The sequence below is a fragment of the Euprymna scolopes genome, chromosome 43, assembly GCF_053919585.1.
Source record: "Euprymna scolopes isolate OS-2025 chromosome 43, ASM5391958v1, whole genome shotgun sequence".
Lineage (NCBI taxonomy): Eukaryota > Metazoa > Mollusca > Cephalopoda > Sepiida > Sepiolidae > Euprymna > Euprymna scolopes.
The window spans coordinates 31,014,704-31,027,337 of record NC_136524.1 but is presented as its reverse complement, the minus strand read 5'-3'; the positions used below and the strand labels follow the sequence as shown (position 1 = coordinate 31,027,337).

Here is a 12,634-nt window from a genome sequence, read left to right as displayed (position 1 = left end):
CGCTTTTATATATATATAGACTAACCTGGGTGCCCAGGTGTTTGGAGGTGTGTGTTGAACAAACAAAGTGGTAGTAGGCAGGCAGGCTCGAACCTGTACAGTGAAGGCGGAAAAGAATGTGGAAAAAAAAGTGACATCTTTGTTGTTGCGTCCATTGCCAAACTGGAAGTGACGAATGATTAAATTAAGGCTAGCCAATCGAAAAAAAGGAGATAACTTTTAAAAATATTGGCGTAAAAAGCCACCTCTTCCTGTGGAGAAGTGCCAAGTTGAGGGTGAAGGAATTAATGTTTTTGGCCAATTTTTCGATATTTGTCGTCCGAAAGTTGGAAGTTTAAAATGATACCAGTTTGGTCAGGTTCCTACACATCTGTCAAAAGTTTTAGGTGGGTATACAAACAAAAAAATAAACAAACACACAGACGTTTGGGATTTATATTATAGACTAGCGAGGGTTACCCGACGTTGCCCGGGTGTTTGTAGGTGTGTGTGAAAAAAACCCGAAATGTGAAAAAAAACAGGTGCCCATGAAAAAAAAAAAAACGAAGCCTTCACGACGCACAGTTGGAAAATAGTGAAGTGTGAAAAAAAAACAGGTGCGTGTTTTTGATTGACGTGACGGTGATAGCTATTCAGCAGTTAGCATTTTGTGCAGGACAGTTTTTAATGAGGTCAATAAATCGGTTTGTTTGTTTTTGAAAACCCGCTCTCTGTTTATTAGGAGGAGCGTCTCGTCTTGAAATGAAAGCTATTGTCTGATATGACGAAGTCAATATTGACCAAACGTTACTTAGCTCTCTAGAGACCACTGGGTTTCGGCCAGTGATTAGAGTCGAGTTTCGCTTTTTTTTATACCGAAAACCGAATGTAACGCGTGCCGATGCGGGAAATGTGGAATAATTAACGTTTGAAAGTCAATAAAATTAAATAGACAGGCGAGCTCCGTGGTTAACTGTGAGATATTGCAATTTATAGATGATATGAAAGTTTTAAGAAGTTGTGAACCGAGCGAGCGCTTCTCTGAAAGAAGCCTTTTGTGGACATCGAGGAAAAGCGTACATACATACATACATACATACATATTCGCTTTTATATATAGAGATAAGGGGGAAAGAAAGAGAAAGAAAATGATTTCCAACCTGAGTTGTTTTCTTTCTGCTTCTTCTTGTCCAGACAACACACACTTTGTCTGGTTGCCTGTAAAAGAAAAAAATAATTAAAAATTACAAAATGAAAACATTTTTTTCCAAAAACGTTACTTTAACAATAGTATCTATTTGGTATTGCTGTTGTGTGTATGCATGCAAACAATAACCATCAATGTGTTAGCTCTGTTCATCATGTAATTATTCAAGGGTCCGTTTATTTCATCTTTTCTTGGAAACTACTGAACCAATCTGGCTGAAATTTTATACAGACCTTTACTAGGATAAGGTGCAGCAAACTAAGTATTATAATGCCCATTCTATGCACAGTCAGGGATTAATAGGAATTAGTCACCACAATACCACAACTACTCTAGAAATTTGGCATAAAGCACTTCTAAGCCTACAGGCTATAACTTTTGCTAATTTGTGCAGGGCTAAAAAGTCTAGTTCAAGGATATATTTCTAAAGAACACAAATTGTGTCTAGAAATGTCAGAAAAAAAAAATAATCACATTGATACACTACATAAAATACAGTTCCAAAAATCCAAAGAGGAACATGAGTTTCCTAATAGTTATTATATACCATGTTTTATACAAACAGAGCTAGGAAAGAGTATATATTAATATTGTGACGATTAATTGGAATCGGATTCGGAAAAATCACAACATTTGGGGGTATTGGTATTGAAAAAATTTATGCCTATTTTCCAATGCCAAAAACGATTCTTTTCACTTATTTGACTTTGTTTAAAGCAATATATCCCACTGCTGGTAGTAATGATAAAATAATATTTATTGATTTTTAAACTACCAGTAAGACTATAATCACTAAAATCTATAGATCATTTTCCTCAAGTGTAGTTTTATGTTCGAGAAAAAATATCTGCATATTCAACCTTTTTTTGGGAATAAATAACAACTCTATAGTTAAATGTTTAGGTAGTTATAAAGAATCAGAATCGGTAATTGTATCGGAATCGGGAAAAATATTGGAATCGTCCCATCACTAGTATGTATAATTTAGTTATGTTGAAAAAATGGCCTTAATTTTTTTTTTTTAGTGTTTCTGAAGAGTCGCATTATGACACACTTCTGTGTATAGGTACAGGGCGGAGTGTAATACTAATAGTTATAAATCAGTATATAACACCTAGAGCAACTAACTTAAGGTATCATAAAGGTGAAAATTGTTTATGATCACTTGATATAAAGTTGCAACTAAAGATCATTTTTTTTTTTTTTTTTTTTTCAAAGGCATCACCACATTATCAAGGCCAAGAGGCCACTCAAGGATAAGGGTTAAAGAGTGTATAGTAGAAATTGGTCAATATAGTAATCATTAGTAATGAAAATTTGGTAAATTTAATAACTTATATGGAACGGCTCATCAATAACTTATTTACTTTAGACTTGAACACAACCATATTGTAGTCAGCCGGAAAGCAGGAAAACGGAAGACAATTCCACAGGCGTGCAGTTCTAAGAAAGAAGCTTTGTTCATGGAATCTATGTTTAGGTTTAGGCACAGATAAAGAGTGGGGGAAAAGCCACTTGATGTAAAGAGACAAAAAAAAAAAAAAAAGATATACTACTCCAAAGTCAAAAACTTGCCAACAATGCATGTTAGATGGAATAGATTTTGACTCAGAAAACAGCAATTCTTTCTTCTTTGTCAGAAACATCATTCATGGAATGTGAGGACTAAAGGACAAAATAAGGGAAGCGAGAGTTACGTGGCTGCCAAAAATAAACCCAAGATTCACTTTCTATTTTCGTTAAATTCTGACGACTAATGCAAATAATCATTATTTAACAGAAATACATTTTATGTTCATACGAAAAAAAAAAAAAAAAAAAGTTTAACTGTTTTTTCAATAACTCATTTATTGCTTCATAAAATGTAACATTCAGGTTGCCCACCACTATAAATCTGGTTCCTACCACAGAATCCCTTTACATTTCAATTGGAATATGCCATGCCGTAAACATCTGTAACGCTGCAGGTTTAGTGAGGTGTATACATACATGCTGCAATAGGCAAAATTTTATTTTGGGGGAAAACATAAGAAATGGACTGATGTCTTTGAAATCAGAAAGTTTTCATGAATACATTGTTGTGATTGCGAGCCACTTGAAATTTGGTGGGCACTATGGTAAGTCAGTTTTTATATCTATTGATCAATAGATGATAAGTTTTGAGTGATCTGGGAGTGTAGTCTAAGTGATATCTATATTATACTAGCAGGGAGTATCTGGCGTTGCCAGGATGGAGGATATTAGCACAAGGACAAAGCGATGTTAAGAATGGCTCCTATGTAGTTAAAATAAAACAAAAAGAGAGAGGGAGAGGTGGGTAATTAGTTTTCCATGCTAACCATTAGGCCAAAGAGGATAGTGAATTCAATGAGTTGATAATTAATTGTTGCCCAGGTGGAGGATATTAGCACAAGGACGAAATAAAAAAAAAAAATTTGTTTTAAGATAGAGAGAGAGGTGGGATCGAACTAAAAAACGTAAGAGAGTTAGTCTTCCTCGCTAACCATTAGGCCAAAGAGTATAGTGAATTCAATGAGTTGGTAATTAACTTTAGAATCATAGGAGTCACCACGTATGCGCAGAAATAAACGTTGCTTTAAAATCTGGCTGGGGGCCGGTTAAGCTTCCCGCTTTCGGTCATGGTATTTATTTGCATCCCCGCAAAAGCAAGGTCGTTTTTCATGTGGGGGGAAACCAGCTCCCCCCAAAAAGGGGGGGGCACTCTGGCAGTATCTCAGGTCTGGTAGGGTTAATCAGTACCATCATGAAATAACCCAGAGTACAATTCAACAAGGCAAGAAGAAATGACCGGACATAACAACAAGATTATACATATGCAGTTATATATATATATATATATATATATATATATATATATACATACACACACACAAGCTATTTTATTGTGCAATGAAATTTAATAAACACAAACCAAAACAGAATGCAATATCTCAATGAGTCAAAACAAAACAGAGGGAAGGAAAGAAGTCCGCAAGTTAAACAATGTTTCTCTTTTCCTTTTCTTTATATTATATAACAGGGCTCTACATTGCGAATGAAACAGTCGCATTTGCGAGTGATTTTTCAAAGTGGCGACTACAAATAATAAAACTTTTAGCGATTGCATTTCTTTCACTGACAATCTTCCAAAGCTCACTACTGAGTGAAAAATATCTTTTCTACTTATTTTTTTCTGAAATGAACAAAATTAAATTATATAAACAATAAAAGTTTAATATACTCTTTTTTTTTTTTAACGAAGGCTGTTTAAAAAAAACATCTGAAGAAATTAGAATGCTTATACGTTCAAGTATCAACATAAAATTTGTGGTATATTTAGAATTACACTTATTAAAAAATACAAAAAAATTTTATGATGTACATACTCGTCACAGAACGAAGATGTCATATTCTAAAAATCATGTGGGTTAGATGTCATATTCTAAAAATCATGTGGGTTTGATGTCATATTCTAAAAATCATGTGGGTTTGATGTCATATTCTAAAAATCATGTGGGTTTGATGTCATATTCTAAAAATCATGTGGATTAGATGTCATATTCTAAAAAGCATGTGGGTTTGATGTCATATTCTAAAAATCATGTGGATTAGATGTCATATTCTAAAAATCATGTGGGTTTGATGTCATATTCTAAAAATCATGTGGGTTTGATGTCATATTCTAAAAATCATGTGGGTTTGATGTCATATTCTAAAAATCATGTGGGCTAGTAATTTTTCTACTAAACGAAAATATTTAGTTGTCAAAGGTCAACTAAATATAAATTTGTCCATAGACTCCTGTATTAGATAATATTTAGTTAAACAAAAACAAATTTCTGAAAATTTTAGTTTAGCTATTCATGGGAGGAGACAGGATCAGGATTAAAAAAAGGTGGGGGATTAATAATTGCAGAGTACTTATCTCTTAGAAAAGGCATAAATCCGAATAAGATGAAAGATCCACGGAAATAGAATATTCAAGAGAAGTCATCGTCCAATTCTAAGCTTCCCAGAACTTTAATAGCTCTTTGATTTTCGTAGTAACATGTTCATTCTTTGATTTATGGTAAGCATGGTTCCTTGGGGTGTCTGCTTTTTCCTGCTGTATTGATAAATATATATAGGCAGATCGACACTTTATCCTATGCAGTTATCTCCAAGTTGAGTTAATTAGGGTGCATGGCGAATTTAATAAGTTCTCCGCCATGGATTCTGTCATTCCACGTTTGCATCTGATGGCGTTTAGATTCAAAATACTTATTCTTTTTAAATATTTTCTGCTGCGATGTGGTTTCATTTATTTCAAATTACTTGCCCTCCCTCTCCATCTTTAGGAATGAAGAACGAATGTGGAGAGGGTAAGAGGATAAAGAAATGTGTGACATAATGAGGAGATGGAGAGGCTGTTTATCTGCATCATTTCTGTTAGTAACTTTAAACGTGGATGTTATGAATTTGTTGCTTTCCCCAATTGAATAAAAATCTAATCCAGGAAGGGGAGGAATATCTGTCATCATACACTTTAATGATATAAACACTTAAATCGTGCTCGCATGTAATGTGAAGTTGTTTCATAATTTTATTAATACAGAATCTAGCAATTTTTTTATTTGGGTGGGTGGGGGGTCATTCTTATTGACTTTATTTTTACCAAATATTGAATAAGTGTACTGTAGTTTCCCCAAATTACTGTGTCCATTTTAATGACATCTCTATAAGGGTTTTCTATATATGGCATAATCACATTGGCATACCGGTTCGTGTTTGATAACTTAAGTAAGATTGAGCCTGGTTAGTACTAAAATGGGTGACCATTTGGGAATTTTAGGTGTTGTATGTGCTATCTGCTTATCTCGGCATTGTTTCCAGTCGTCCTTTGCATCTAACTAGCAAAATTTCATTTGTTATTGTTGTACTGTGTTATTGGTAATATAATAACATATTACCTAACAATTCATTTTATTTTATTTTTTTTTGATTAATCAGTCTGGTGTAACACGACTGCTAATAAGAAACAGTATGCAGCATAATCACGTTGTCATCCCGGTTCCCATTAAATCACTGAAGTTAAGCAACATTGAGCCTGATCAGTACTAAATGGGTGACCATTTGGGAATTTCAGGTGCTGTATGTGCTCTCTGCTTATCTCGGCATTGTTTCCAGTCGTCCTGGACTTCTCCTTGCCACTGGACTCATGAGTAGTATGGTTGGAGATTGCGCAGCTCTTACCTCATAATTGCACGTGCAGCCACCCTTACACGAGGTATCCATTGTCTTTTGAGACTGAATGGACGCATTGCAATGTTTTTTTTGTTTGTTTTGTTACAAGGGAATCACCATTTATCAAGACTTAAGCACCAGTGGTTAATGAGTGTATGATAGACACCAAGACAACAGTGTAGTGATCATTAGTGGTAGAAATTGGGTAGAATTAGATTATTTAAAGGGACGACTCAACAAGAACTTGTTTACATTGGACTTGAAAAAAAACATGTTGTAGTCAGCAGGAAACAGCTGATACAGTATTCATTGCTGTCTATATACAAATAAGCAAACTTTCTTTTTTATATATATATATATTCAGGTCCAACTTTCCAAATTCGGTCAGCATTATTTTATTTTATGTGTCAAATACAAAATAAAACAATGCTGACCGAATTTAAAAAGTTGGACCTGAATAGCATTTAAGTTAAAAAATCAAGCTTTGATACTGACTAGCAAACTTTCACTTATTATTATTGTACTATTACGATAGACTAATGTATTTCACTACAATTTATTTTTTTTTTTTAAATTACTTAATCAGATCCAGCAGTAACCAGTGAAATATAACGAGGTTAATACAAGAGTGCTCGATGCAGAAGTAGAGCAAGTTACATTTTCAATTTGTTATTACATAAGCAGTAATTTGTTGCTACACAGTCATGAGCATATTTTGGTCTTCTAGTTTTCAGTAACTAGAGACATCTCCAGGCAACAAAAGAAAAAAAAAAAAAAAAAAAAAAAAAAATTCCATCCCCATGTGAGTTTTAAAAACAATTTTTTGACTGTAATCAATTGATTTTAATTGTCTCCGAAGAGAACGGTAAATAATGAAGATTCGGTATATTATAAATAAAACAACCGTTTGTCTTTTTACCCTTCGAAACAGCTGTCAGACTAAGAAAAAATATATAATAACATGTCTTAAAAAATAATAAAAACAAAAATTGTGTACTACTAAATAAAAGGTGTTGTTTTTTCTGATTATATAAATTATATATATATATATATTGCCATCAAATGGACATGTTTTGCATTGAAAATCACCTACTGCTAAAAGTATTTCAGCAGCGGAAACAGACATACGGATTCAATTGAAAGTCTTCAGGAACAAGCAAGTCAGGCTACTACTTCATAAACAGGAAGGAACAAACATGAATGATGTCAAGCCAGAGTCCAAGGACAATAATTTAGATGAATAACAAACAGACAGCAAGAAACAGAATATCAACATGATGAACAACTTAATGTTCAGAGGATAAGACTAGAAAACATGATTAGATTATTTTAACTATATTATCATCTTGGCTGTTTTTTTTTTTGTTGTTTTTTGTTTTTTTCATGTTTCGACGTACTTCCATCTTGTTTCATGTGTATCTTTTCAAACTAATAGTCAAACTCTGAAACCTTTATGAAATTTCAAATTGAACCCTTTATTTAATCCACAAAGGTAAATCAATGCGTTTATCTGTTGTGCCACAAGTTCATGTGAAGCTCAGTAAAATAAATAAAAAGGCTCAGTTCAAAAGTTTTATATTAGATTCCGAGTTTGATTCTTAGCTTCCCAAGTTCAAAAAGACGTATGTAAAGAAGGCCAGAAATTGCATCTGCCAAAAGATGCGAATAACAATCAAGATGAAAACAGTAGTCCGAATAATCCAAATAATTAATCCGCATCTCAAAAATTTTGGAATGTAAAAATTGAGTCAGTAAATAAAACTATATACATTATGACAAATTCTCACGAGAATGAAACACAGAATATTCTGTGTAGCTTAATTGCCACATATATTTTCATAACGTACTACACTATGTATTAGCGTTGTGACGATTAATTGGAATCAGGAAAATCAGAATATTTGAGAGTATCAGAATCGGAAAAATTTGTACCAATTTTCCCTTCTACATTTTTTTTGTCATCTACATTTTTTTTTTTTTGGCACTTCACAGAGAACGTGGATTCTGCATAAACGGGTTTTAATTTAATGGCCCCTCCCTAAGGTTTCTTTCACTTTTTTCATATATATTTCATACACTTTTTTGTAATCGAGCATGTATTTTAGTTTTAGAATATTTTTGTATTTCTTTAATAAAATTTAATTCATACTTCTATTTTTGTTTTTTTTGCAATTCTAAAGCTAATTCAGTTTGTTTTTTTTTTACAATTCTAAAGCTAATTCAGTCTTTTTTACAATTCTAAAGCTAATTTATTTATTTTTTTACAATTCTAAAGCTAATTTAGTTTTTTTTTTACAATTCTAAAGCTAATTTATTTATTTTTTTACAATTCTAAAGCTAATTTATTTATTTTTTTTACAATTCTAAAGTTTATTTATTTATTTTTTTACAATTCTAAAGCTAATTCAGTTTTTTTTTTTACAATTCTAAAGCTAATTTAGTTTTTTTTTTACAATTCTAAAGCTAATTTAGTTTTTTTTTTACAATTCTAAAGCTAATTTATTTATTTTTTTACAATTCTAAAGCTAATTTATTTATTTTTTTACAATTCTAAAGCTAATTTATTTATTTTTTTACAATTCTAAAGCTAATTTAGTTTTTTTTTTACAATTCTAAAGCTAATTTATTTATTTTTTTACAATTCTAAAGCTAATTTATTTATTTTTTTACAATTCTAAAGCTAATTTATTTATTTTTTTACAATTCTAAAGTTTATTTATTTATTTTTTTACAATTCTAAAGCTAATTCAGTTTTTTTTACAATTCTAAAGCTAATTCAGTTTTTTTACAATTCTAAAGCTAATTCAGTTTTTTTACAATTCTAAAGCTAATTCAGTTTTTTTTACAATTCTAAATTTAATTCAGTTTTTTTTTTACAATTCTAAAGCTAATGCATTTTTTTTACAATTCTAAAGCCAATCCAGTTTTTGTTACAATTCTAAAGCCAATCCAGTTTTTGTTACAATTCTAAGGCAAATTAAGTTTTTTTACAATTCTAAAGCTAATACAGTTTTTTTACAATTCTAAAGCTAATACAGTTTTTTTTTTACAATTCTAAAGCTAATACAGTTTTTTTTACAATTCTAAAGCTAATACAGTGTTTTTACAATTCTAAAGCTAATAAAGTTTTTTTTTACAATTTTAAAACTAATACAGTTTTTTACAATTTTAAAGCTAATACAGCTTTTTCAAATTCTAAAGCAATACAGGTTTTTCAAATTCTAAAGCTAATACAGTTTTTTACAATTCTAAAGCAAATACAGTTTCTTTTTCAAATTCTAAAGCTAATACAGTTTTTTACAATTCTAAAGCAAATACAGTTTCTTTTTCAAATCCTAATGCTTATACAGTTTTTTTACAATTCTAAAGCAAATACAGTTTCTTTTTTAAATTCTAATGCTTATACAGTTTTTACAATTCTAAAGCAAATACAGTTTCTTTTTTAAATTCTAAAGATGATACAGTTTTTTTTACAATTCTAAAGCAAATACAGTTTCTTTTTCAAATTCTAATGCTTATACAGTTTTTTTACAATTTTAAAGCTAATGCAGTTATATAATTATAAAGCTAATTCTTTTTTTTAATTATGAAGCTAATTCTGTTTTATTAAGCTAATTTTTTTTACAATTCTAAAGCTAATTCTGTGGGGTTTTTTTTACAATTCTACAGCTAATTAAATTTTTTTACAATTCTGAGTCCAATTCATTTTTTTTTTTTACAATTCTAAAGCTAATTCTTTTTTTACAACTATAAACTAATTTTGTTTTTGTTTACAATTCTAAAGCTAATTCTGCAGTTTTTGTTTACAATTCTAAAGCTAATTCTTTTTTTACAACTATAAACTAATTTTGTTTTTGTTTACAATTCTAAAGCTAATTCTGCAGTTTTTGTTTACAATTATGAAGCTAATTCTTTTTTTGCTTTACAATTACGAGGCTAATTCTCTTTTTGTTTACAATTATAAAGCTCATTCTGTGTATTTTTACAATAATGAAGCTAATTTTGTTTTTGTATACAATTTTAAAGATGATTTTGTATTTGTTAACCATTATTAAGCTAATTCTGCTTTTGTTTACAAGAACTAAACTAATTCTATTTTTTTCCAATTAAAAAGCTAAGTTTGCCATTTACAATTATAAAGCTAATTTTGTTTTTCACAATTATAAAGCTTATTCAATTATAAATCAAATTTTTTTTTGTTTACAAGTGTAAGGCAAATTCTTTTTTGTTTACACTTATAAAGCTGATTCTGTTTTGTTTACAATTATAAATCCAATTCTGTTTTTGTTTACAATTATAAATCCAATTCTGTTTTTTGTTTACAATTATAAATCCAATTCTGTTTTTTGTTTACATTTATAAAGCTCATTCTGTTTTTGTTTACAATTATAAAGCTCATTCCGTTTTTGTTTACAATTATAAATCCAATTCTGTTTTTTGTTTACAATTATAAAGCTCATTCTGTTTTTGTTTACAATTATAAATCCAATTCTGTTTTTTGTTTACAATTATAAAGCTCATTCTGTTTTTGTTTACAATTATAAATCCAATTCTGTTTTTGTTTACAATTATAAAGCTCATTCTGTTTTTGTTTACAATTATAAATCCAATTCTGTTTTTGTTTACAATTATAAAGCTCATTCTATTTTTGTTTACAATTATAAATCCAATTCTGTTTTTGTTTACAATTATAAAGCTCATTCTGTTTTTGTTTACAATTATAAATCCAATTCTGTTTTTTGTTTACAATTATAAAGCTCATTCTGTTTTTGTTTACAATTATAAAGCTCATTCTGTTTTTGTTTACAATTATAAAGCTCATTTTGTTTTTGTTTACAATTATAAATCCAATTATGTTTTTGTTTACAATTATAAATTCAATTCTGTTTTTGTTTACAATTATTAATCCAATTCTGTTTTTGTTTACAATTATAAATCTAATTTTGTTTTTGTTTACAATTATAAATTCAATTCTGTTTTTGTTTACAATTATAAATCTAATTTTGTTTTTGTTTACAATAATAAAGCTCATTCTGTTTTTGTTTACAATTATAAATCCAATTTTGTTTTTGTTTACAATTATAAATTCAATTCTGTTTTTGTTTACAATTATAAATTCAATTCTGTTTTTGTTTACAATTATAAATCTAATTTTGTTTTTGTTTACAATTATAAAGCTCATTCTGTTTTTGTTTACAATTATAAATCTAATTTTGTTTTTGTTTACAATTATAAATTCAATTCTGTTTTTGTTTACAATTATAAATCTAATTTTGTTTACAATTATAAATTCAATTCTGTTTTTGTTTACAATTATAAATCCAATTTTTTTTTGTTTACAATTATTAATCCAATTCTGTTTTTGTTTACAATTATAAATCCAATTTTTTTTTGTTTACAATTATTAATCCAATTCTGTTTTTGTTTACAATTATAAATCCAATTTTGTTTTTGTTTATAATTATTAATCCAATTCTGTTTTTGTTTACAATTATAAATCTAATTTTGTTTTTGTTTACAATTATAAATCTAATTTTGTTTTTGTTTACAATTATAAATCTAATTTTGTTTTTGTTTACAATTATAAATTCAATTCTGTTTTTGTTTACAATTATAAATCTAATTTTGTTTTTGTTTACAATTATAAATTCAATTCTGTTTTTGTTTACAATTATAAATCTAATTTTGTTTTTGTTTACAATTATAAATTCAATCCTGTTTTTGTTTACAATTATAAATCTAATTTTGTTTTTGTTTACAATTATAAATCTAATTCTGTTTTTGTTTACAATTATAAATCCAATTTTGTTTTTGTTTACAATTATAAATTCAATTCTGTTTTTGTTTACAATTATAAATCTAATTTTGTTTTTGTTTACAATTATAAATTCAATTCTGTTTTTGTTTACAATTATAAATTCAATTCTGTTTTTGTTTACAATTATAAATCTAATTTTGTTTTTGTTTACAATTATAAATTCAATTCTGTTTTTGTTTACAATTATAAATCTAATTTTGTTTTTGTTTACAATCATAAATCCAATTCTGTTTTTGTTTACAATTATAAAGCTAATTTTGTTCGCTAAGGATACAAGTTTGCTGAAATGATATATTGTAGAACCTCGGGATATGGCATTAAAAATTCGTAACAAAATGCAGTACATTATATAATACACATGTATATAATCAAATAACATTATAAATAACACCATGAGATGGGGCAAA

The 12,634-nt window shown here is 28.7% G+C and overlaps 1 protein-coding gene across 7 annotated transcripts in view; it reads right to left on the bottom strand.

The window, feature by feature from the left end:
- The window catches only part of LOC145268270 (EH domain-binding protein 1-like), a 725,308-nt gene that overhangs the window by 605,348 nt on the left and 107,326 nt on the right, over nucleotides 1–12,634 (bottom strand). For all 7 annotated transcript variants that reach the window (XM_080123631.1, XM_080123633.1, XM_080123634.1 and 4 more), the window contains exon 3: nucleotides 1,140–1,197. In XM_080123631.1, the coding sequence (XP_079979757.1) occupies nucleotides 1,140–1,197 (58 nt within the window). The remainder of the gene's footprint in view (nucleotides 1–1,139; nucleotides 1,198–12,634) is intronic.